Source organism: Notamacropus eugenii, chromosome 4 (assembly GCF_028372415.1).
Source record: "Notamacropus eugenii isolate mMacEug1 chromosome 4, mMacEug1.pri_v2, whole genome shotgun sequence".
NCBI lineage: Eukaryota > Metazoa > Chordata > Mammalia > Diprotodontia > Macropodidae > Notamacropus > Notamacropus eugenii.
In genome coordinates this window covers 263,632,129-263,659,626 of record NC_092875.1, presented here as the reverse complement: position 1 = coordinate 263,659,626, position 27,498 = coordinate 263,632,129, and the positions used below count along the sequence as shown (strand labels likewise).

Genomic DNA, 27,498 nt, shown 5'->3' with positions numbered 1-27,498 from the left:
CAGATGACTGAACTGAAGGCAGAGAGAAGGAGATTCTGCAGTGGAGGTCTCTCTGAACATCATAGAAGAGATTCTCTAGTGGTGGATGCATCCTAGAATTCTGGCAGCTAATTAAAAGAATTATCTGAGCCCCACTGCCCTATAATTCTACAAACATTTGTTTGATTGTATATAAAGTCCTCATATTTCTTCTGCCTTCCCCCAGAACTGTACATAATGTTTACAAATATTCAATCAGGGTCCTGCTGGAATATGGACACTAAGGTGGGGGTGGGGGGAGGAGAATGGTGTTTTTAGTCAATCAAGAAGCAGTTTCTAAGTGCCTACAATATGTCAAGTACTACGATAGGCACTGAGGGTACAAAATCAACATCAGTAGTTCCTGCTCTCAAGGAGCTTAAACTTTTCTTGGGAGAGACAACATGTACACACATAAAAACAAGTCAGAGTAGTACAATGGAAAGAGTCCTTATTGTGAAGCCAGAGGTCCTGGGGTCAAATCCTGCTTCTGAGACTACTTGTATGGCCTCAGGCAAGTTACTTAGCTTTCCTAGATCTTCCTAGGGCAGTTAGGTGGTGAAGTGGATACAGTGCCAGATGTGGAGTCATAAACACTCACCTTCCTGAGTTCAAATCTGGCCTCAGATACTTACTAGCTGTGTGATTCTAGGCAAGTCACTTAATCCTGTTTGCCTCAGTTTTTTCTGCCAAGAAAACCCCAAACAGGGTCACCAAGAGTCTCACAGGAACGGAAAACAACTGAATAACAACAAATGATTTTCCTAGGGTTCCTCATCTGTAACTGAGGGGAGTTGCCATCTGGGGTTCTTTCCTGGTGGGATCCTTAGCCTGAAGAACACAGGATCCTGTAAAGTCTAACAGCAGCACCCCTCACAGGGCAGGGTTAGCTTTCCTAATTCACTAGGGATGCTAATGTTTCATGAGGAAATCACTGTCTCAGGACTATAAGTGATACTTAGAGAAAAGGTGTTGGCCTAAGAGCTGAATGTGGCTCACAAGTTCAGCCTGAACAAGATTAGAATGTGGTTCCTTCCTATCTAATTTTAATGTGCTGATATGTTCATTTAAAAAAATATACAAACAGGTGTGGGTTTCTAAGTCAATATGTGGCTTGTAGGAGTCACATATGGTTTAATGGTCTTCATTTCTATTTGAGTTAGACACCACTGACTTAGAGCCATTAGCACATAGTAAGTACTTAATTACTAGTTGACGAACTGATTGATTTTACATAGGGACTTTCTGAGGGGAGTTTACTCTATGAGATGCATTTGACAATACAGTTATCTTTTCCACATCTTGATTTTCCTCATCTCAGTTTTGATATATCACGGGCTGGCATAAGAAATAATATGGTAATTTTTTGGGAGTTTTAGGGGTGCCACAGATGACATGTGAAGGCCAGCAGATGACACAGAAAAAGTTTAGAAACTCAGAAATTCATAAAATACATGTGTAGTATTTTATAATATCAACATATTTTATCTTTTAGTACCATAATAATTCAGAGTTCTTCTCTGGTATGAAATGAGAGCCAGAAAAGTTTTATGAGGATTTTCCTGATCGACGCAGGGTGCCATGGCACCCTAAAACTCTCAAGGTGGGAGGGATGTCTATACACATTAGACTACTCTGAGTAGACATAATGGCAAGTTTGCCCGCTACCTGTACCTTGCAGTATCCACCTATTATAAAACACCTCACAAAATCATGAAGTTGGAAGGGAATCTTCAAGGCCATATGGTCCAACCTTGTACCCAAGGCAAGGGTCCCATAATTGTAGTTCAACATGTGGCTGTATGGCTGTGAAAGACATTTTGAAAGTGACATTTTGGGATGGCCAGTTAGCACTGATAGAGACAGAGATTTAAGGTATACAAAGCACTTTACATGGGTTATTTGTTTCATTGGATTCTCAGAACAACCCTGTGAGGTGGGTGCTATGTTTATTCCAGTTTCATGGATGAAAAAAGTGAGGGAGATGCAGGTTAAGTGATTTGCCCAAATATAATATAGCTAAAGAAGTATCTAAGACAGGATTTCAGGGGTTCCTGAATCTAAGCCTAGCACTCTATCCACTGTTTCACCTAGTTTAGATGTGTCTTTCAAGGTTTATAGTATGCTGTTGCTCAGTTTTTCAGTTGTGTCTGACTCTTCGTGACCCCATTTGGGGTTTTCTTGGCAAAGATATCAAAGTGGTTTGCCATTTTTTTTTTTTGCAACTCATTTTATAGATGAGGAAACCAAGGTAAATAGGGTTGAGTGAATTGTCCAGGGTCTGAGGCTGTAGTTTAACTCAAGAAGATGAGTTCCTAACTCTAAGCGCAGCACCCAGTTGCTCTATGTTTATAAGTATACTGTTCTCAAAGGAACCATTGAAAGATCATCTTGGGAGTCATGGACTTTTTTTTTTTTTGTTTACTTCACTCCAAATTCATTCATGTTCTAATTCAATTCTAAGTTATTTAGCATACACATCAGCTTGGGGGAAGGGCTCTTACTGATACTGCATAAGGAGAACACATTCCCAGATGCTGGCTTGCATTATGTTCCAGAAATCAAATCAGTTTACCTTGGATGGTAATCACCTGTACTTACCCCATCCTCACTGGAGGAAAACATCAGGAGGGAAGAAATACTCCTTTGCAACAGCTGCAGGAAAAAAGAAAACAGGAGAGTGTTAATATCCCATGAAAATGAGCACTCGTGTTAAAAATAGTCATGTTCTGAAAATTAATATGTTAAGTCTAGAACCTCATGTTCTATCTTTTATATCATGGTTTAGACTTCTGCAACTAACAGAATCTCCTCATGGTCTTTCTTTAAGTCACATACTCTAGGACAGAAAACCCTCCCCTGGGCCACACTCACTTTTCTCAGTGAAGTTTCTGGGGATCTGAATCAATACCATCCACAAAACCAGCCCCTCAGTTACTAATGCAGAGTATCCCCACCTCCCCTATGCTGTGGTGCAAGGGAGATGTAAACAAGCTTCTCTCTCATTAATTTAATTCATTCATACCTTTACTTTCACGTTAGCCTGTGGTCTAGAAGGGCAGGCCAAAACCACTTCTAGGTGCATTTTGAGAAGGGGAGATGTGACAATGAGGGTGCATCGGCCACAGCGAAAGGATCCTCTGGCATTTCAAAATCGAGCAGCAAGGTTGAAAACAAAACAACAACAAAAAAAGAGTCAGATGTGTGAGAAATAGATATGCTTTCATATAAGCATTAATGCTTGTTAAGTCACTCCATCTTCATCCTGGATTGGGGGAGTACCATCTGCTATGTTAAAGAGTATAAAACATTTAAAAATCTAGACATGTGATTTCATTCACATAGAAAACACCTGGTGCACATCTGCAGTTTATGGTCTTCAGGAGTTGCCTGGGGGCACTCACAAGTTCATTGACTTGCCCATGGGCCACCCAGGCAGGTGTCAGAGGTGGGAGGTCAAGGTCTTAAGCACCCACAGCGTCTGCCTTCTCCATTCCAAGCCATCCTTCTGCCACTTCCTAATTGATTCTCCATTATACTCTCCTCAGCAGCTGTTCTGAACCCTCTCTTCTCATCTCTCCCACTCACTTTTTCCCACCTCCCAGCAGAAGATTCTACCTCATATTTTATTGGAAAAAAAGAAAGTCCTTCATGAGTGTCCTCTTCTCCCCTACTGTTGTAAGACAGATAAACACTAGCACACAGGAGGGCTGCTAGCACAGGTTCACTCTTGATCTCGTCAGACAGGAAAGGGGTTAATAATCTTACTTTATTCTAGTCTAGTCTTTTCACAAGAGGGCTGCTGATAAAGGGCACATCAACTCCTACAGCATTCTCTACTCACCATTCTCTCGAAAAGGGGGGACAACTACCCCTACATCTGATAGTCAATCAGGACACCACAGCTTGTGCACTCCCCTAAATCCCCTCAAGCCTCAATGGGGGCTGGTTGAAGCAAACACAGATTCCCCCAAGCCTTGTTGAGGGCCAGTCAAGGTACACACAGCATTCCAGATTGTGCATTCAACCCTAAGGGTTCCCCACTCACTGACCAGTACCCACCTGCTTTATAGGTCAACAGACAAAGAAGGCGTATTGCCAGCAGCAGCCTTGCAAGTTTACATCACCTCATCCCTGTATCTCACTGTGCAGTTGCAGTAGATATTTACAATTTAGGCACAAATGTTCATATTGTTTATCAATATATAATGCTGCATAAGCATGGTGGAGATGCTTTGAACCATAATTGTGAGAACTCACATCTAATACCTGTTAACAAGAGATTGTTATGGCTATGGGTCCTGGGAAACTGAACTCTAAGAAATAGTAACAAAAATCCACTTTACACACACTAAAATCCATCTTACAACTCTACATCACAAATTCTTTTGATATTATCCCCAATTCTCTCTCCCTTTTACCCAATGACTTCTCACATGTATTTCCCCCTTGATGCCATCTTTCCCAGCAGATCTCTACAATCATCTCTTCTAATCTTGATCTTCAATATCTCTAATATAATAATAATCCACTGGCTCATTCTGTTGTCTCCCAATAGCCTTTAAAAAAAAAACAAGCTTCACTTGACCATCCCCTCAAGCCATTGTTCTCTATCTCTCTTCCCTTTTACAAATTCTCAGAAAAAGCTGTTTGTATTCAATGCCACTACCTCCTCCATTATTGCTCACTTTCATATACCCTGTACTCTGGCTTATGACTTCAGTACTCATCAGTCATCACTGAATGGCCAGATCTGATGGCATCTTCTTCTTGACCTCTTTGCAGATTTTGATACTATCTTCCCCTACTCCTCTGGGATATGCTCACCTCTCTCTCTTCTTTGCTAGATCTTCATCTGTATTCTGTTCTCTAACTTTGGATGTACCCCAAAGTTCTGTCCCAGGCCTTTCTTTTTATCACCTCATCAACTATCATTTGATGAATTATTTTTGTGTTTTGTTTATTTCTGTCATGATTCCCAGATATCTAATCTTCTTTCTTGAGCTCCACATCACCAAGTGCCTAGTGGATATTTCAAATTGGATGTCCAGTAGCATTCTCACACTTAATACATACAAAAATAACATTATCTTCCCCCACACACTCCTTTTCCAAACTTCCCTATTTCAGTTGGGGTACCACTATTCTTCTGGTCATACAGGTTTGCAACCTTGGAGTTCTCAATTGTCCCTCACCTCATATTTGCAATGCTTATTCTACCTTCACAACAACTCTCATATCTGTTCCTTTCTCTCCATTCATATGACCAGCACCCATGTCAAGGCCCTTGTCACCTCCCAGGGAATAGAAAAGAAAGGACAAGAATAAACATCTCTAAAGTACCTACTATGTGCCAGGCACTGTATTGAGTTTTTTTAAAAATAAATATCTTATTGGATCCTCACAACAACCCTGTAAGGGAGGTGTTATTATTATAATGCCCATTTTACAACTGAGGAAACTGAGGCAAACAGTGGTTAAGGGTCTGAACTACTGCAATACCTTCCTAATTGTTCTCTCTGCCTCCTCTCCAAAACTCTCAAAGTGACAATCCTAAAGCACAGGTTTAACCATTTTACACAAGGTGGGGGAAGGGGCACACACAGTCAGTAAACTTCAATGACTTCCTATTGCTTCTAGCTCAAATACCAACTACGGGGTTTGGCATTTTAAGCTTTTCGTCACCTGGCTCCTGTCCTTTCCAGCTTTATGCTATGATACTCTCCCTCGTGTTCTCTTTGGTCCAGTGAGAGACAAGTCTTCTTTGTTCTTCCTTACATGTGACATTCATTTCCCGTCTCTGTGTCTTTGCCTAAGCTGTTTCTCATATCCCTCATTTTCCTTCAAAGACTGACTCCAACACTACCTCCTACATGAGGCTTCACTTTATCCCCCCACCTCCTAATGGCTCTCCCCACCCCAATACCTTTTATTATTTTGTTTATAGGACAGCTTACATGAGAGAAGGTGTGAGATGACCTCAAAGTAAACAAGGCCTGGGTTTAAATCCTACTTCTGACACCCAGGAAGTATGACCCTGAGCAAGTCACTTAACCTCAGTTTTCTTGGGCATCACTAACATTATAAATTGCAGTAATTCAATGATCTGCACTGAGAGACAACATTTCTTCCTCTAGAGATCCTTCTCCCCATGAAATCACAGGTCTAGCCCCAAACCTCATAAATTTTGTAGGTACTTATCTTGTACGTACTTCCATGTGTATGTTGTCTCACATGGAATAAGAATTCCTTGTGAGCAGAGACTAATTTCATTTTTGTATTTATATCTCTAGTGTCTGGCACACAGTAGGCACTTAATAGGTGCTTGCTGGTTGACTCACAACTGAGTATCTACCATGACACGCTGTCAGCACCTCAATGTTGGTTAATAGTTGTACTTACTGTATTTATCTTTGAAATGCCAAGAAGGAAGTTTCCGCTTCTAAATAAAAGTCACTAACCCGGTTTACTTAAAGGAGCTGTTTTATGTTTCCCAAGGGCCAAAAGGCAATGACTATGCTCTTTTCGTGTGTGTGTGTGTGTGTGTGTGTGCGTGTGACGTTTTTTCCATAAAAATCCTTGCTCACTACTATTTGGACACTTGGCTCCTATAACTCTCTTACATCCCCCAGCTGGAAGGGATCACTCTTAGCACCCTCCCCCCATCCCTTCATTTGGATCTCTCTGAGGCACTCACCACATTCTCATTTGTACTGTAGTTATTTTGTGTCCAAGGCAGCTTTATACCTGCCCCGAAGGAGTATAAGCTCCTTGAGGGCAGGGACTGTATCAGTCTTTATATCCTTGTAACCCCAGAGCTCAGCAAAGAGCAGATGCTTAATAAATGTTGGTGAGGAGGATATCCAAAGAGGAGGCAAGAGAATTGACTGGGGAAAAGCAGTAAACCGAAACTAGCCATGAGAGCCCCATATTAACAGTTATTTGTGTAGCTTAGCAGACCAGGAATTTCTGTGACAAGTAGTTGTTTTGTTTTGTAAATCTGTTTATTGGACACTTCAGTAGAAAAAGGGCTGTGGTTGCTGGTCACATGGTGTGTACGCACTCATTTACAAGCACGTTCTTAATAGCAAATGCCAATGTCAGATGACTTTTGCTCAGTCTTTTTTTTTTTTTCCTAAGGGAAAAGCTTGGATTTTTTTTTCTTCCCTAAAGGACAAATTGTACAGCCATCAGGATTTCTCACTCGCTCATTTCTGGCCTCAATTTTCCTTTATCCTCTTGGCTGATTATAAATGACTGGTATTTAGGACAAAAACATCCCAATTTCTCCTCCCCCATATTTCAGGTAGGAGGAGCCCTCAGATATAGCAGTGTCCCCTTGCTTCGGAGACAGAACCCAAAATCAATCAGGGCTTTTGCCAGGGGCCATTGGCAGCTCAGTGATTTCTCAGGCTATGTTCCACTTCAGTTTATGCCTGCCCTTTGGGTATGTCCTGACAATCACACTGAAATCTACTTGGGCTTTTGGGGAGTCAGATACTTCAGGCAGGATGGAGCATGTCCTTGGCAAGAAGAGGGATGGAGGACAGAAGCTACATTAGCCTTTCCAATTTCCTTTTGGACTTCCTTCCTGCCTTGCTTAGTGCCTTGGAGAGGGGCTTAAAAGAACAGTATTCATTGGTTCTTACCCGTTTTCTGGGTCCTGCTCCAGTTTCCCATTGCCACATCTATTACATACAGGCCAGGAAAAAGCAGTGTTTTCGTTCACGCCAACCACAATGCCTGTACTCAATAAAAAAGACAAGGAATTGACAAGCACTGATTAAATGCCAAGTATATACATCAGCCCCCATGCTAGGTCTTATGGCTACATAGACAAAAATGAAATGATCTCTGCTCCCAAAAAGTTCTATCTGGGGAGACAGCGTGGACACATACAAAAGAAGGGTAATTTTTAGGGGTGAAGCCTACAGTGTGCTGGAGCCAGCGCGAATTGGCTCTTGAGAGCCAATTATTATACTTTTAGTGTGAACATTTATATTTCAAAAATTGGGAAATGTTACAAATCTGGGTTTGGCTTATTTATTTATTTATTTTGCTGATCATCTAGATTTAAGAAAGTAATGGAGAATATGTTAATAATGCAGGTGAAATTGAAAAAGTGTGCCCTGAATACAGGTTTGTTCCCCCCATCCCCCAGTTCTGAATGGTAGTTAAAATTTACAAGCATACTCTTGGGTAAAGGCTCTGGGAGCTGGGGAGGAAGCAGATCAGGAAGGGTCGTGTATAGGTAGTGGGCATTGAAGCTGAGCTCTGAAAGAAACTAGGATGCTATCTGCATCCAGAGAAAGAACTGGTAGATAGAATCATGTAGAGAATAATTTTATCATATTTGTATCTAATGTTAGCCATCTCTAGAATGGCAGGGGAAGTAAAAAAAAAGGAGAAAAAAAGAAATTTACATGATTATTATACATTTAAAAGGAAGAGCGAGTTGGACATAACAGATTTGCAATTTCATGTGCAATCATTTTATTATACTATGTTATGGAAATGCTTGTTTTATTCCATAAATTAAAAATAAAATAAATAGAGAAACTAGGGATTCTAAGAGGTGAGGGTGTGGAGGGAGTGCATTCCCTCAGGGCAAAGGCTTGGAGATGGGAGATGTAATACTGTGGTTGAAGGGCAACAGCAGGATTGCCTGTTCAGATGTCCATGCAACACTGTGAAGGGGAATAATGTATAAGGCTGAAAAGCTGATTGGAGCCAAGTTGCAAAGGGCTTTAAATGCTCTACAGAGGTATTTGAATCCTGAATATAGCAGGGAGTCAGAGGAGTTTATTAAGCAAGAGAACATCATGGTCCACCCTGCACTGAGGAAGATCACTTGGATGGCTCTGGAGAGGATGGATTGGACGGGGTGAGAAACATGGGTCCTTAGCCTCATAAGGAGGGTTACTGCTATAGTATAGGAGAGAGTTGGCATGAGCCTGGATGAAAGGGGCAGCCATGTGGAGAGAAGGGGTCAGATACGGGAGATGGGTAAATTCCTGCAGCTTATAGGGTAAGGGAGAAAAACGAATTAAGTATGACTCTGAGGTTGTGAACCTACATACCTGGAAGGATTTTGATGCCCTTGGCATAAATAGGGAAGTCTGGAAGAAGCAGTTGATTTTGAGTCAACCTTCAAATGAACTGCTCTCCTCGAAGTTAAAAAATGATTTTATAATTGGCATCTCTACTGGTCTTTTCTTGACCTCCCTGTAGCCTCTGACACTGTCAATCACCATTTCTTCCTGTACATTCTCTCTTCCCTGAGTTTCCATGATACTGTTCTCTCTTGTGTTTCATTTTCATAGAGGCTTACTCTAACACTTTCTCCTCAGTTTCATTTGTTAAACCACTATCCATGTCCTGTTCACTAACTGTATCTCCCAAGGTTCTGTCTTTAGCCTTTTTCTCTCTCTGACCACTCTCAGTGACCTCATCAACTTTCATGGGCTCAATGAGAATCTCTCTCTATCTCTGTCTCTCTGTCTCTCTCTCTCCCTATTTACCCTTCTGCCCCACACCCCTGCCCCTTCAGTGACTCTCAGATCTATATATCCAGTCCTAGTTTCTCTTCTTAGCTTCAGTCCCATTGATCATGACCTGCCTATTGTGTATTTTGAACTAGACAGTCCTACAGGTATCAAACTTAGTATGTCCAAAACAGAAGTCCTTATCTTTTCTCTAAAACCCACACCCTCTTCTGAGTGTCCTTATTACTGTTGAGGGTACCACTGTTCTTCTAGTCATGAAGGTTCACAACTTTGGCATCATCCTTAAATCCTCATACTCACCCTCCATATCCAATCAACTGCAAAATCTACACATTACTACCCCTATTTCTTTCACAGATATCCCCTTCTCTTGACTCACAAGAGCAGCTCCTTTAGTTTTGGCCTGGATAGCTCTCTCCTGTACTATTTCAATTACGTCCAGATCTGTCACCCTGTCCCAAGTCTCTCCCTACTCCAATCCGTCCTTCACAAAGCCAGAAAAATGGTTTCCCTAAAGCATGTCTGACCATGTTACCCCCTCACTCCATAAATTCTCAGTAGATCCCAATTAGTTTTAGTATCAAATAGAAACTCCTGTTGAGCATTTAAAGCTCTTCACAATCTGACTCTAGCCTACCTTTTTGGTCTTCTCACATATTACTTCCTAGTGCAACACTTTATAATCTAGCCTTACCTGCCTATTTTCTGTCCTTAATATCATGGGATCTTACAGGCTATGCACATTGATGTCAAGGGGACAAGAGAGAATGGAGAGATCTGTTCTCCTATTTCCACATAATTCTGGAAGAAGACAGAAATTTGTAAGGGATTAGAAAGAATCAACCAGCAAGTTAGTTAATTATCTACTACATATTAGGTGCTATGCTGGGACATCAAGTCAAAACTGAAATCATCTCTATCTTAAAGGAATTTTCATTCTAACCATACAGCTATACATATATACACAATACACACAAAGTGGATACAAGGTAACTGTGGATGGAAACAGGATAGGGGATCAGAAAAAGACTCAGGTTAAAGTTGATGCTTCAATGAGTGTTGAAGGAAACCAGGGATTGAAAAAAATGGGTGGGGGGAAGGAAGGAGAGTCAGTGGAGTATACGAAAACCGGAGTTATTAGAAGTTCCCTTTTTGTCTGCTCACTTTGTCCTTTCCCCGACTCTCCCACCGAGACCTCGCTGGGTAGCTGGGAGAGAAAAACAGCACAGTTGCAGTTAGATGAGAAGGGAGCCACAGATTGCAATCCTTCCAGGAAGATGGACACCCACAAAATACTGCCTTTCTTGCCCCTGCCAGTGAGGAGTCAAGGATGATGTGTAGGTTGTTAGCCCAGGTAACTAGGAAGATGGTGGTGTTCTCAGAGAGAAAAGAGAATGAGTTTCATTTTGGATATGTTAAATTTTAAGATGTCTAAGGAATATTCAGTTTGAGATTTCTAATGGGCAGTTGGAGATACTAGTCTGGAAGTTAGAGAGAGGTTAGGGCTGGATAAATAGATCTGAGAATCATTGGTATAGAGAGGATCAACCATAGGAACTGATGACATCAAGTGAAAAAGTAGAGAAGGAAAAGAGAAGAGGGTCCAGAAAAGAGGCCTGGGGACACCTGCCTTTAGAGGACAGGCTAAACCAGGTTGAGGGTAACCAACAGGCCTCAAACCTATTAGTGAATTAGGGGGATGATTATCCCAGTCATGTGAAAACTTTCCCCAGAATAGGTGGATAAGAACAATTTGTTCCAATGGCCATGAAGGTGGCTGAAGCAGGCGCTGTGGAGGGTTAGAGCTTGGTCAAACACTGGAGACACCAAGGTCATCCACTGCATGCTGGGCTATCACCAAACCATCTTGACTTTTGTCTCGCCACTGGACTTTGATGACTCTGGAGGGGAGAGTAAGGCTGACCACTTTGTGCAACTCTGCCCCATTTAAATCCAATTCATGAGGATGTCAAGTACATCACCCACTGTTGTCACTGTTTCTCTTCAAAAATGAAGGATAAAGAAAAATAAAGCCACAAAAGGGAGAAGAGATATGTAGACTTCTGTGCTGTGGAAAGAGCCTTAAACTTGGAGTCAGTAGACCTACTGCACTGAACCTCAGATAAACACTAGCTTTGTAATCACAGGCAAGCCATTTAAACTCTCTGAGCTTTATCTATAAAACATGAATCACAATACAGCTGTTTATCTTTAAAAAAAAGCTATTGTGTTTTCCAAACCTCAGAGTTCTTTGTAAAGGTGGATTATTAGTAGGGAAGAAAGGAAGGGAAGAAGCATTGATTAAGCACCTACTGTATGCCAGTTACTTTACAAATATTATCTCATTTATTATAAGGCATATCATTTATATGTACTTGGATTTTTAGAAGTATTTTTAAAAGCATTTCTATACCGTTACTTGTGTACACCCTGCCTGCCCCAATAGTCCATAAGTCCACCAAACAGCTGAGTTTATCTCTTCTATTTCTTTGTGTATATGACCTAATACAATGGTTTGAATAGTACCATCATTTGGTAAATACTGATTAACCAAAACCTGGGTCTCAGTTTCCTTCCTGGGGAACTCTGGCTCTCAACAAGAAATTAAAACACACAACACAATACACACACACACACACACGCACACACACAGAGCAACCAGTAAGATCCCTAGTAAAATAACAGAGATGCTTCTTAAAATCATCCAAAAACATTAAAAGTAGCTTTGAGTTCTTTTTCTACTTCCAGTCAGATGCAAGGAGCCAACAGGATTGGGAATATGGGTAACAAGCAGGCAATGTATTTCAGAAACATCCAAATTAGGAGCTAAAGTGCCCATGATACTGCGTCAGTGATGAGGCCCTGGGTGGGCAGTATATCGTAAAGTGTCTGAGGCCAGATTTGAACTCAGGACTCCAGGCCTGGCACTCTATCCACGTAGCTCCCCTCTCTGTGTGCTACCAAATGCTAAGAAGCATGTGGGGATAGTATTCCATTCTTGTTCCTCCTTCATTTTTGAAGAGGACCAATGACATCGTGGGCTGATGACTTAATTTGACTGTAAATTGATGAACTGGATTTAAGTGAGGCAGAGCTAGATGCACAAAGTCAGCCTCCCTCTCTCTTCCTGAGTCATCAAAGTCCAGTGGCAAGGCAAAAGTCAAGATGACTGATGATGGCCCACCATGAAGTGGATGACCTTGGTATCTTTGATGCCTGCCTAAGTTCCAGGCACTCATGCCACGGTGCCTGCTTCAGCCACCTTCATGTCCATTGGAACAAACTGTTCTCACTCACCCATTCTTCTGGAGAAATCTTCACATGCTGGGGGTAGATATCTCCTAACTCACCAACAGTTCTGAGGCCTGCTGGTTACTCTCAATCTGGTTTACCAGAGTATGGCCACTGCACATGCTATCGCTTCTTGGAGCCACAGGTGAGAGTTGGGTCAAGGTGGACACCACAAATAGATAAACAGTCCTGAAAAGACTGGGCAAGCCCTCACACCAGGCTCCATTGCCATTCCCTTCTCCCACCAAAATGGGAACAAAGCTAGTCACACCACAGTCAAGTGAGTAAAAATCTACCTGCTTCCTGGAGGAGTGTGACCATGACTCTAAGATCAACTAGTAAAATCGGTGAGGTGTCCAATACAGACAAAATGCTGAAAACCTTGACCTATACAATAAAGGTACAAGGAAGGGTTAGAAGGTTTCTGGATATCATTTACACAATGGCAAAAACAAAACAACAACAAGCAAACAGGCTGTCTTTGTTGGAAAGTGTTGAAATTAATAAAAGAGGAGGGAAAATGCAAAATGTGGTACAACTTTTCAGAAAAAAGAAAGAAGTGGGATCCTTTTCAGTGACTGTGGTGGACAAGCTGCTGTACTCCAAGGAAAATGAATAAGAGGAAGAAATTGATCTGAAGAGACAAATAGCATTGTGTGCAAGAAGCCAGCCTTGTCAATTAAATCATGCAGTACACACATGAATGAATGATTATTATTAAATTAGAGCTGGAGGACGTTACAGGAACAATAGTCTCTGATTTTGAAAAAAATCAGCACTAGTTAATGAAATTAAACTTGCAAAACTACTTCAAATGGGTAAGTCACTAGGATGAAAAGCAGACTGAAGTCAACAATGGCTAATGATAAAATTCAGCCAGTCTACAGGAAGGAAGGCAGTGTCTAATAATTCATAATTCATAATTCTTGGGGCAATGTTCCAACCTTTAACAGTTAGGTGATTCAGTGGATAGACCATCTGGCCTAGAGTTAAGAAGACCTGAGTTCAAATCTGGCTTCAGATACTTACTAGATGAATGATCCTGGGCAAGTCACTTAACTTCTGTTTGCCTCAGTTCCCTCATCTGTAAAATGGAGATAATAATAGTACCTTCCTCCAAGGGCTGTTGTGAGGATCAAATGAGATGAAGTGCCCAGAACAATGCTATATAAATGTTGTTGTTAAACACTGGCATCACTATAGTTAGTGTAATGGTAATTGAAGTTTAATGGTGGGTGGAGGGAGGAGTTAAAGATCTCCCTGCCCATCAATAGGCCTCAATACCTTTTGTTAATTTCTTCTGAGGCACTGGGTCAGAGGGTCCTACCCTCAGGCTCTGAAAAATGTGGTTTTGTTTTGGGGCTCACTCTTTGGAAAAAGCTTTGTGTGCCAGATGAGACTCTGGGCAGCCACTAAGGAGCCCCCTGGCCTTTGAAAACCCAGATGTTGGGGCTTCTCTCTCTGGTAACTATGTATGTAATGGTCAGACAGTTGGATCTGTCTGTTGATTTGTGATGTATGTACTGCTTATGGTCAGACAGTTGGAAGCCCTGTCTGTTGGTCTTTATTTCCTCTGTTTGTATTTTCTCTGAAGTTCAGGGTGCTGACATTTCCCCCTGAACTAAGTGAATGATACATGTGCTTGATTAAAGTGATTGTTGACCCCTCAAAAGTTGCTTTCCTTTTGAAAAAGCAGATCTAAGAACCTGTACAGTAGGCCATCTTGTGCATGCTGGGGTCCTTGTTGTTACAGTCAAAAAACATTTATTAAACACTTAGTGTGTGCAAGGCACTGGGGATATAAAGAAAAACAAAAACACTCCTAGCCCTCAGGAAGCATACTTTCTAATGGGAGATATGGTACAAATATCTAGGTACATACAAAATATATATAGACTAGGTGATTGTTGAAAAGAGAAGACTTCAATAACTTTGTAAACCAGAAAAGCCCTCCTGCAGAAGGAGAGATTCGAGCTGAGTCTTGAAGGAAGCCAGGGAAGTGAAGAGTTAAGGAGAGGGGACACAGTATTCCAGGCATTGCAAATAATCTAGATCACAGAATGAATGATGGGCAGTAAAATATAAAAAATTTTGAAAGTTAGGAAGGGGCCAGGTTTTAAAGAGTTTTTAAATGTCAAAGAGAGGACTTTATATGATTCTGGAGGTCATAAGAAGCCATTGGAATTCCTTGATTAGAGGAGAATCTACACTTTAGAGAAATTATCTCAGCAATTGAGTGGAAGATGATCTGGAGGAGGGAGAGATGAGAGGCTTCAAGATCAGTTAAGAAGGCTAGTACCTCAGGCAAGAAGTGAAGAGGATCTTCATTTAACCAGTCTTAATCACTGAATGGGTAATCAAAGTGACAACTTGGAAAGACCTTTACTTAAAAAGGCCAAGGTCTCCCCCTGTATCTGGGGTCTTCTTCAGTTGTCCTGATCTATACCTGGACCCAGATAGCTCTGGAGGAGAAAGTGAAGCTGGTGACCTCGCACAGCCCTCCCTCACTTAAATCTAATTCACTTGCAAGTCATGGTCTCATCTTCCTGATGTCATGGTCCTCTTTGAGAAAGAATACAAACAATAACAACAACAGTTGTATGGGTAGAGGGAAGGGGGTATGTGCTAGAGATGTTGTGAAGGTAGAAATGAAAAGATAGGACAATGGATTAGATTCAAGGTGAGTGAGAGTGAGAAGATGAGGATGACACTGAGATTGAAGGTCTGGGTGCCTGGGTTGACCTGGTACCCTTAAAAGGGATAGAGAAATTCAGAAAGGGAGAGTTTTAGTTCCATTTTAGACATACCAAGTTTGAGGTGCCAATAGGACATTCATTTTGAATTGGACAAGAGGTACTTTCAGGAACTATGACTTGTCTTTCAGCAGAAAGTCTAGGGATGGATATGCAGATCTTGGGATGCAGATCTTGCATAGAGGTGATAATTGAATCCAGTCCTGTCTCATACATCTGAATGACTGGCTATAGGGCTGTTCTTTCTGAATGCCCCACCAGTACCTCAAAATAAGCATATCCTAAACCCTGCTAATCAACTCTTCCTATCACTTCTTTGGAGTTCACTATTTCTTTCAGGGACACTACCATTCACCTAGTCTCCTAATGTCTGAAACCTTGGTGTTTTCTTGGACACATGCCTTTCTTCATTTTTCATATCCAGCCAGTTACCAAGTCTATAGTCTGACAGTCACTAACTCAGTTCATACTCTCCCTTTTGTCTCCCCTTCCCCTTCCTTTGGGGTTTACTGTCCTTCCTTCCTTTTCCCAAAACCTTAAAGCCAGTGCACTCTGAAGCCCACAGAATGGACAACAGAGGGTCCCTGCCCAAGCTCCACTTAATGGCTGGCTTAGAGTGATGATCACTAGTAACAGTTTATGTTGATTAGTTATTTTTTCTTTTGTTCATTAAAAGGGCCATTGCCTGACTACTTCTTAAAGAGGCCTATTCTCTTAAAGAGGCCTATTCCCTCAATGGGCATTACCTCCCTCTAAGTGAGTACCTGTAAAGGCCAATCTAAAAAGGCCAAGGTCTCTCATTTCATCCTGGGCCATCTGCAGTCATCCTGATGCATATCTGGTCACTGGACTCGGATGGCTCAGGAGGAGAAAGTGAGGCTGGTGACCTGCACAGCCCTCCCTCCCTCAAAACAAAGTCAATTGCAAGTCATGTCATCATTTCTCTGATGTCATGGTCTTTGAAAACAAAGGACAACATAGCTGCTACCATAATTCAGGTCATCGTTAAAGCCTATCTGGACTATTATAATAGCTTTCTTTTTTTTTAAATTTAAATTTTCAGTTTCAGTTTCAAATTCTCTCCCTGTCTCCACCTCCTTGCCCATCCATTGAGAAGACAAGAAATATGACATGCATATAATAGCTTTCTAATAAGACTAACCTTCCCTATTTGGTTATATTCTCTATATATGTTTCCATCACTCTGAAACTCAAAGATCTTCAGGGTTTCAATATTGTTCATGAAGTAAAGTTCAATTTTCTTAGCGTGGCATTTGACGCCCTCTACTATCTGATGGCTTCCCTCTCAGCCTTATCTTATAATGCTTTTCTCAAAGCCCTCCAAACAAATATCTCCTGTTCTCTGTCACTTGAGAGAGAGCACTGCTCCAATGCCTAGAATATCTTCCTTTCTCTTTTTTACCTGCCAGATGCCTACCTGTCCCTTAAGGTCCAACAAAAATGCCACCTCCTTCAGGAAGCCTCCCTCATTCTCTCTGTTAATAACCTTTCTCCTTGGAATTCACATAGTAGGCTGTTTGGAATGTCTTTAATACAAAGATAACTAACTGTATGGCACGCTAATTATAAGAGTTCTGCGTGTATCTTGTTTTCTTTATCTTACTATAAGTTCCCAGAAGGCAGGACCACACCTTATCATACCACAGTACCCAGCATAAAGCTCTGTAACCAGTTAGGCACTTCATGAATGTTTTCTGAATTAAGAAAAAAGTTTTATTTTCTTCATGTGAAAGACAGAAAAAGAAACCAATGTTGTTCTAAGGCTTTTGAGGAATGCTAAATGAAAATACTATGAAACAAAAAAACTTGTACATAATGATGAAGAGGAAGAAGTTAGTGTTAAGAATATCACCACCAGCAGTGGCCAATGTTCACAATATCTCAGGGTAGATACTAGTATTAATCACCATAGAGTTGGTAGTGCCTAAAAATATCAGTTGGATTAAATAGTTTCTTTTAGCTTAAAGAATAAACCCAAAGTAAAAAAAGTAACGAGCATTCATCATATTTCTCTAGTCCTTTCCTCATAACAGCTAGGCAAGTATTATTATCATCCTTTTTTATAGAGAAGGAAACAGGGATTCACAGATATCAAGTTATCTGCCCAAGATCACACAGCTAGTAAGTATTACTGATTCTTGGGCTAGTGGTTCTTTTAATTTAACTCAACAGGAATTTAGGAAATGCCTACTTTCTGCTGCACCATGTTGCAGGGTATGTAATTAGCTCAATTTGATCTACAGTGGAACTTGGATATTTAATTTGAAAATTTCTCTGAAAAGGCTTTGACTTTTCTGTGTTCACCCATGCACCTCATTGTTGGTCAGCTGTTTTTCAGTCATGTCTGACTTATTATGACCCCATTTGGGGTTTTCTTTTTTTTTTTTTTTTTCATTTGGGGTTTTCTTGGCAAAGATACTGCAATGGTTTACCATTTCCTTTTCCAGCTCATTTTACAGATGAGCAAACTGAGGCAACCAGGGTTAAATGACTTGCCAACAGTCATATAGTTAAATATCTGAGGCCATATTTGAATTCAAGAAGATGAGTTCCTGATTCCAGGCCCAGAACTCTGTGCACTACATTGACCCCAACTGCCCATGTACCCTGTAACATTTCTGGACTGAAAAGATGAAGCACTCAGCATTTCTCTTGCTTTCATTTCAAAATTGACAGTTAGCTCTATGGAAAAATAAAAGTATTTTCCTACTCTTCTAAGAGGTGTTATAGAACTCTAGCTACTGTCCCATTTTCCGTCTTTGCACAGAAAATATTATTTTAATCTAGTCCTATTCTTTATAAAATAAAGAGAAAAAAGATATCAGGCTAGGGATGAGATAAACCAAGAATATGCTAGTATCCCAATGTTGTTTCAGTCGTGTTTGAGTCTTTTTGACCCCCTTTGACCCCTTCTTAGCAAAGATACTGGAGTGGTTTGCCATTTCCTTCTCTGCTCATTTCCTAGATGAGGAAACTGAGGCTAACAGGGTTAAGTGACTTGCCCAGCTTCACACAGCTAGAAAGTAGCAGAACTGGGATTTGAACCTAAGTTGACTGGGTCCAAGTCTGGTGAAATTTCTACTATACTAATCCAGTCAATTTTAGAAAGGAAAAGAAAATAATTAAATTTTAGGTATCCTAAGAACAATAACTCCCCAGTTGCTATGGAAAAAAGAGGGGTACATTCACAAATTTTAGTGTTTAGTATAATACTCTTCTCACAGGGATCCCATAAGGCACCATTTTCATTAGGGCCTTTGAACCAGTCACAATTTAACTGACTTCCATCAGTATCTTTCAGACCCAGACCAGAATAAACGTTCAAAATTGAGCAAGTCACTAAAATTAGTATATTCTTATGATTCCCATGACATCAAGAAAAGAAGCTGGTGATGTGGCAGTTGGAGGGAACATGGTCCAGAAGTCAGAAGATGCAAGTTTCTTACTGCTTCTGTATACTTGGGAGAAAATTATTTGACCTTGGTGGGCTTTAGTTTCTTTACCAAAATGGGGGGGGTTTAAGGTCCCTTCTACTTCAAACACACTATGGTGCCCTAAGGTCACTGCTAGAAAGCTGTAAGTCCATTCTGTGGATTTCCCAGAGGATTCCTCAGGCATTTATAGAAAAGGACCATAAGGAGTTCAGATGGGAAGTGGGTGTGCTGCAGACACAGGCAATAAAGAAGGAAAGAAGGAAGAGGATGAAGCTGAAGGGAGGGAAGAAAGAAAGTATGGCTCCTCTTAGTACATAAATGAAATGAAATTTCAATTTAATTAATTACTGTATGACACTTAACAAGAAGGAGTTAATCTGGGCTAGCCTTGGCAGGGCCCTTGGTGGTAATTGCAGGATGAAGGCTCAGAGTCCTTGGACTCAATGGAAGTCTGTGCCTAGGCCAAGGAACTTGATTGGATGTGGGAGTTAATGAGTGGGTGGCATGACCAATCTGGGTTTGCTATTCTGCAGCTGAGGCTGTTTTTTTTTTTTTTTTAATCCCTAGTTAGACTGGTTCTTATCAGTAGATCTGGCAGCACTGTAGTCCTGCCTGAGCAGAGGTACACTTTGTGATAACAGCTGTGTTTGCACATTTGATTGACTTAGCTCCACTGGCCAGCAAGATGTTTTCAAGGGGTTTTGTAATGATTACAAAACCGAAAAGTGAAAATCAAAATTTTAAAAATGTTTTTAAAGGTCTCCTACATTGAAACAATTTTCTAGTTGGCATGGTCTGCAAATTTTTTATTAATTGTATGGCTCTATTTGTCTAATGCCTACCTATTGTCCCAGGTTCAGTTTAAATGCTGTTTTTTTAAGAAGCCCTGACTGACCTCACCCTCTTTTGAGCACTGTGTTGTGGTCAATATGCATTGTATTACTTAGAGTTGAACTTAATGACACATATGCAAAATCTCTTGGCCTCTGTCTCTCTGTCTCTGTCTCCACACATATACTCACTCACTCCTTTGTATCCCTTTTCTTAATTCCTTCTCTACTCCAGTATATAACTGGCAACCTTCAGATGTGGCTAGTGGGAGTTACCTTGTGTTACTCAAATGGGAATGGGCATAGTGAGCACAGGATTGTGCTAGGTGGATATACCTGCATGGCACCTGAGAGCCCTGGTTTACCACTGGGAATCTTTTCACTACAATTTATCAAAAGGTGACTGTTTGTGTATTTCCTTGGGCATTTACTGGTTTTCCTTATTCTTAAGTAAACTCAAGATAAAAAAAGCAATATTAATACAAAAAAAAGTAAAGAAGCAATCATCCTATTAATAGGCAAGTTCATAAAGGTATTTCTGTAATCAGCAAGGTTTTCCATTATAATTAGTTAGATTCAGGTTATAAAAGTTTAATTTCATTTTGCCCAGGAATAAGGCTATAAAGTCGCCTGAGTGAAACACAGAGCAATACAAAAGAGATTGGGTCTTTATCTATACAGGGATGACAAAGTGGATAAAAAATTCAACATCTGCAGGCTGATAATCAGTTGCACAGGCAGTCTTTGAGTTAGTACATAAACACATGTCCACATACACACACACACACACACACACACACACACACACACACACTTTTTTTTTTTGGTATAAGCCCAGAATTGAATGGTAGAAGATTATATCATTATGTCAAGAACTACAAATAAATTGATGTGTATAGGCCTTCTGTTAGAATAGATCAGATTTGCTCTCTAAGTTAGTGGATGGTCTTTAAGAGCTTCTGCAGCTAAAAAAATCCATGACCCTGAAGCCAAAATAGTGATGAGTCTCTTCAAATTCAGTTAGGTCAGTCCTTGGAAAATAGACATGCATCATACTGGGTCTCTCCTCAAAGTCTTTTCATGTGATAGAACATGCCAAGAGTTGAGTTCCACTGAGAAAACATTCAAGAACCCAAGGTCATCTAAAAATCATATTGATACATCACAGTAGGAGGTTAGTGAAGAAGATTATTTTGGGGAAATTTCAAAAGTGCTTCCAATGATCCCAGACTACTTGCTGCTATAAATACTACCCCCCATCCTTAACTTGACCATTCTCCCCATGATGCTATATGGCTGGAAGTCATGGAATACCAGGATCTCAGAAAAGTCAAACTCATAGGTAGTCCAAAGATCAATGGAAAACCTGGAGCATATTAACAATGCTGTAAGTGAAACAGAAGAGAAGGCATTACTGAGGAGAAATTTGACTAGAAAAGAAAGTGAGTCAGTCACATAACAAAAATAAGAGATAACAGATGAATAATACTAGTAACCCAAAGACATTAAAAGAGTAAGAGTAAGAATCTTTTATGGATTAATGAAAGGAAAGAATACCCCAGGAGGAGAAGGTGACAAGAAGGGATGGCAAAAGGCACCGGTGAAGAGAGCACTCCCACCACTTAAATCACCAAATCCTCAGAATATCCAGATGATTTACATACAACTTTTCTTGAGCACACAGCAAAAAGTCAGGCTCAAATGTACTAGCCAATATTCTAAGATTTCAAACCACAGTAATAAAATAGCTAGCATTTGCATCGTGCTTAAAAATATACAAAGCTCTTTGGACTCTGAGATGTAGGTGTTATTATTATAGATGTGGAAACTGAGGCTGGTAATATGTCTGTTAACAATCAGGAAGCATTCCAATGACACATTTTATTGTCAGAAACTATTTCGTTGCTGTTCAGGTGTGTCTGACTCTTTTGACCCCATTTGGGAATTTCTTGGCAGAGACACTGGAGTGGTTTGCCATTTCCTTCTCCAGCTCATTTTACAAATGAGAAACTGAGGCAAACAGGGTTAAATGACTTGCCCAGGGTCACACAGCTAAGTAAATGTCTGAGGCCAGATTTGAACTCATGAAGATGAGTCTTCCTGACTCCAGGTCTGCCATTCTATCCCCTGTGCCATCAGATGCTACTTCAGAAAGTGTTACCATTGTCAGAGCTAGAAACCAGAAAGTTGGCACAAGGTATTATTACACTATGGTAGGGCACACACCCCTTCCTTCCCCTTTTTCTCACCAAGTAAGGTAGGCTATGGTGGACCTACTGCAGAGGCCACTCCTCCTCTCTCACCTTGCTCAGTGAAGGTAAAAGCTGCACATTGATTGCCATAGCCTATCCAAGTAGTATTTTCTGCTTTAGCCCCAAAGGTGCAGCTCCCCCCTCAACCAGGCCTGTAGCAGAGACAGAGCCACTCATCCTTTCCCTCTTCAGCCCTTGCAAGCAACAGAATTTTCTCCAAAGCCTGCAGGCCTTGTCCAACTTTGTTTAAAGAAGCTTTGTTCTCAGGCATCTTTGTTAAAGTACTGCTATCCAAGTCTCATAACTTTTAATCACAAACTATCTGTGAGTGCACTTTAATCCTGTTTCCCTGTAGAACTAAAATAAACAGTACACAGAGCACTCCTGGGGTAGGGGATCATCTCTTCCATTATCAGTACAATAAATATAACTCTTGAAGGAAGGGTTAGTGATAATCTTTAAGTTGCCTCAATTAAAGAGCTCAAGAATAAAAAAACAACATTAAAAACAATAGCCAAAGAAAATCTTCTACTTACAGTGTATTGAACAAGCAGAATGAGAAGAAAAAGAAAAAAGAAAAAAGAAAAAAGAAAAGAGACCAAATAGAACTAGCTCAGCCACAAAGAGGAGTCTACACCACTCTGGGGAAGGACAACAGAAGAAATAACTTTTCACTTCCTTGAGGGCAGGGACTGTTTTTTGCCTCTTTTTGTATTACTAGCACTTACCGAGCATACAGAAGGCACTCAATAAATGTTTATTTTTTGATTCATTAATATGTAATTGAATAACAGACCATTGGTACTGTCTAGATGAGTCAGCACAAAGTGATACAAGGGCATTGAGACAATCAGAAAACGTGGGTTCACATCCACATCTGTAGGACCTTGAGCAAATGACTTCAACGCTGGTGGTCTTTGTTTAAGAAGGGAGTTGGACTAGGAGATTTCTAGTGTCTCTTCCAGCTCAAAATCCTAGGACACTCTCATGAGAACTATAGATTATCAATTCCCACTTATTAGGCATTCATTACATGTTAAGCACAGAAGATACAATACAAAGACAAAAGGGAAGTAATTCCTGGTCTCTAAGAGCTTATATTCTAATGGGGACACATGTAAATACAAAACAGATGTGAGATCATTTTGGTGGAGATAGGTAAGGTTTGGGGGATTAGGAAAGGCCTCATGTAGTAGTAGGTCTTACTTGAGATGAAACTTGAAGGAAACTTGGGATTCTAAGAAGTAGAGGTGAAGTGGGAGTGCAATTAAGGCATGGGGGAGAGCCACTGTAAAAGAACTGGGGCAGGATATGGAATGTTGTGGATAAGGATTATAGCTTGGACCAAAGACTGCATGAGTCACAATGTGTAATGAGAAAGTTGAGTTGGGGCCAAGTTGTAGAGAGCTTTAAAGTACAGAAAGAAAAGTTTTATTTGGTCCTAGAAGTGACAAGAAGCCATTGGGTTTATTGTGTAGGGGAATATCATGGTCATTTCTTTAGGAAAATGATATTGGTAGCTATGTAGAAGATGGATTCAATGAGGCAGGGAGACAAATTAGGAGACTATTGTTAAGTTCAGATGAAAGGTGATTGAGGACCTAGCCAAATAAGGTGGTACTTGTGTGACTGGGGCAGCTAGGGTACAGGATAGAGAACCTAGCCTAGAGTCAAGAAGACCCAAGTTCAAATCTGGCCTCAGATACTAGCCCTGCGCCTCTGGGCAAGTCACTTACCTCTGCCTCAGTTTCCTCATCTTTAAAATGATCTGGAGAAGGAAATGGCAAACCATTCCAGTATCTCTGCCAAGAAATCCCCAAATGGGGTCACAGTGGGTCAGACACGACTGAAACAACTAACAACAACATCTTTGTGAGTGAAGAAAAGAATACAGGTGGAAGAGATGTGGTGGTAGAAATAATAAGATTCAGCAATGTACTGGACATGTGGTTCTGCGTGAGAGTGAGGACTTGAGGATGACACTGATGGTGAAGACCTTACACACAGGACAATGTGGAAGAGGGTAGGGAAAGCATTGAAATCTTCCTACCCCTATCACTTTCTCTCTTATTTGCTTTAACTAGTAAAGAGTCCATGTGAGCCTTGTCATCAAGTAGGAAGGGTCTTTGAAAATTTATACTTTTTCTACATCACACCACAAAGACAGAGATTCTTATTTTGAAGAGAATAAGTCTTAGTTATCCATCTTACACAACAGCCTAAAATACCTAACAAGCTTAAAAGAAAAAAAGGAGGTGATGTGGTAAGGGGCAACCAGGTGGCACAGTGGATAGAACACTGGGCTTGGAATCAGGAGGACTCATCTTCCTGAGTTCAAATCTGGCCTCAGACATTTCTAGCTGGGTAACCCCTGGACAAGTCACTTAACCCAGTTTGCCTCAGCTTCTCATCTGTAAAATGAGCTGGAGAAGAAAATGGCAAAGCCCTCCAGTATCTTCACCAAGAAAATCCCAAATGGAGTCGGGAAGAGTCAGATGCAACTGAAAACGACTGAACAACAGTGGTAAGTAAATCCTCCCTTGGTCTCTGAAGATGGTAGCCTGTGAGTCAGGTCACTTGAGCACAGATGGGAGGTTTTAGTTGCTCTTTGGAGGTGCATAGGGAAGAAAATATTGAAGAACATATAAAAACTGAAATTAATGGCAACAGCTTTAACCCCCAAGGCCTTTTGCACATCAAGGGACATAGTATATTTAGTAACAGCTACAAATATTTGCAAGCAAACTCAGTATTTCCACCATGTGGAGTTATATGCGTATGTGTGTGTGTGTGTATGTATGTATGTAAAGGATCCATGTAATCCTCTGTCTAAAGGCTCCTCCAGACTTCAATTGTGGTGATGTGGGTCATCAGATATTCTCTGGGGCTAGAAGGGGCAGAGTCAGGCTGAGGTTAGACTCTTCTCCCTTGTCATTTTCTTAAAGAATGAGCTATCTATTACTTCAGAATGTAGAGAATATAGCTCAAGTGAAAAGAAGACTTAATAATGCATTAAACTAAACCTTGCCAAAAATAACAAACTATTGGCACTATCTTAGTGCCCAAAGGGCAGTTTCATCATACAGTAAAAAATACTCCTTTTAGAATCTGAAGTTCGTTTTTTCCCACCCATAATAAAGTCCTTTCAAAAGTCTCTGCCATTTGCTAACACTCATTGTGAGTGATGTTAACCATTCTTGGGGTTTGGAGGATCATTTCAGTGTTTGTTAAGTGCCTACTGTGTGCAAGGTATTTCACTAAGTCCTGGGGACTTGCATTGGACCTATGACTTCATTAGTATAAAGGACTCCTGGATGAAGAAATCCTTCTATCAATGCAGGTCAGCATCTTCTCTGCAACTTAGTCTTAGACAACCTCCCAGAGCATTAAGAAATGAAGTGATTGCCTTGGAGTCACATAGCCAGCATGTGTCAGAGTTAAGACACAAAGTCCTATGGAACACAGAGATGAAAAATGACAGTGGCTATCTTCAAAGGGTCTACAGGCTAGTAGGGGTGGGAGATAAAATATGTACACAAATAACTTCAGTATAGGTCAAATTGTGAAAAAAGTCAAATAGAGAGGCCTGAGAGCTTTGGGGAAGGAAGCTGGGGGATGAGAAAGAGGTCAGAAAAAGTTTCATAAAGGAAGTGTACATGTTGAGATTCTTTGAGGATACCATTTAGATACAACAGCGAATTATTTTTTTGACTTTTGAGAGAGCGTATTGTGTAGGACTCTTCTGCCTGCAGACATCATTTATAGGATAGGCATCAGAATTATTACCATTAAAATTCAATTCAATAAACATGTGCGAATCACCTACTGATGTCAAGCCCTGTGTTAAATGCTAGGGATAGAAAAAGAGGCAAAAGACAGTTTCTGCCTTCAAGAAACTTACAATCTAATGGGGGAAAGGAAGACAACATGCAAACAAATATGTACAAAGCCATGCTATAAACAGGATAAATAGGAAATTACTAAGGCAGGGAAGGCACTGGAATTAACAGAGGTTGAGGAGAGCTTCTTGTAGGATTTTAGTTGGGACTTAAAGGGAGCCAGGGAGGTCAGTAGTCAGAGTGGAAGAGGCAGAGCATTCCTGGCATGGGAGACAGCCAGAGAAGTGTGCAGAGCCAGAGATGGAGGGTCTTTTTCATGTAGCACCCAGGTGGCCAGTGTCCTTAGACTGAAGAGTAGATGTTGGGGAGTAAGTGTAAGAAGAGTGGAAAGGTACAAGGGAGCTAGGTTATGAAGAGCTTTGAATGCCAAAAAGAGCATTTTGGTTTTGCTCCTGGAGGCAATAGGACACTACTGGAGTTTACTGACTAGGAGGTAACGTGATCAGACCTGTATTTTAGGAAAATTACTTTAGTGGCTGAATGGCCATTGAAGTAGATTGGACTGGGGAAAGACTTGAGGCAGGCAGACCCACCAGCAGGCTACTGTAGCTATTGAGGCGTGAGGTATGAGGCAGAGTGGTGGCATTGCCAGAGGAGAGAAGTGGGTAATTATTAGAAGCAGCATATTTATTACAATTCTGTTTTGGTGGGGCCCTGTGTTAGGTAATACACAAAAACACTTAAACAGATGCCTCTGGTCATACTCCATTTATGATCTTTGACAGCCCTGTCTAGCTGCTATACGTCTTAAAAAAAAAAACCTTTACAGACATAATAGCACAAAACTATGTAAACATAACAATAATATCCTTTTCTCCATGATATAAATGGATGAGAAAAAAACGTAAAAGCATAAGGAAGAATTTCACAATCAGAAAATCAGATTTGATTGCTACATCTCTCACTGATCTCCTTGTTCTGTGATCCCAAGAACTGAAAATATATTGAACTTAATCATTTCATGTGGATATGTCCCATTGACTCAATTCGACTGTAAGTCCCTAGGACAGAATTACTGAGTCAGATTTCTTTTGTATCTCTCTAGTAACTTACTCAGTGTTATGTATGTAGCACCTGGTTTGCAAGTGTTTCTCTAATTAACAGACCAAGATGAAGAACAGGTATGGAAACACCTTGTACAATGCTGTACACACACTGAACATGGAAGAAATATTTGTTGGGTGAATGAATATTAAATGAAATGCAGGAATTCAGGGATAGTGAGTACATTTTTTTTTTTTTGGAGAGGGGAAAATGAAAAGAATCCAGTCTTAAAAATTACAAATGTGTTGTTTTTTAAAAAAAAATGATACCTTTCTTTGAGGATGATCATAGGGGCAAATAACTGATAATGTATGTAAGCTCTTAAAATTAAGATGTATATTAAATAGATGAATATCTCCTTTCTTAGTTCCTATCCTGTACTTAATTTTACTTTAACTTATCATTATCTATAAATAATTTTCTATTACCATTGTTTTAATATACCCTGAG

General features: G+C 40.5%; 1 protein-coding gene across 6 annotated transcripts in view; it reads right to left on the bottom strand.

Annotated features, from left to right (window-relative positions):
- SPIDR (scaffold protein involved in DNA repair) overlaps nucleotides 1–27,498 on the bottom strand; it is a 571,461-nt gene that overhangs the window by 10,040 nt on the left and 533,923 nt on the right. For all 6 annotated transcript variants that reach the window (XM_072604554.1, XM_072604549.1, XM_072604553.1 and 3 more), the window contains 3 exons: nucleotides 7,668–7,761; nucleotides 3,044–3,158; nucleotides 2,620–2,673 (listed from right to left, as the gene is read on the bottom strand). In XM_072604554.1, the coding sequence (XP_072460655.1) occupies nucleotides 2,620–2,673; nucleotides 3,044–3,158; nucleotides 7,668–7,761 (263 nt within the window). The remainder of the gene's footprint in view (nucleotides 1–2,619; nucleotides 2,674–3,043; nucleotides 3,159–7,667; nucleotides 7,762–27,498) is intronic.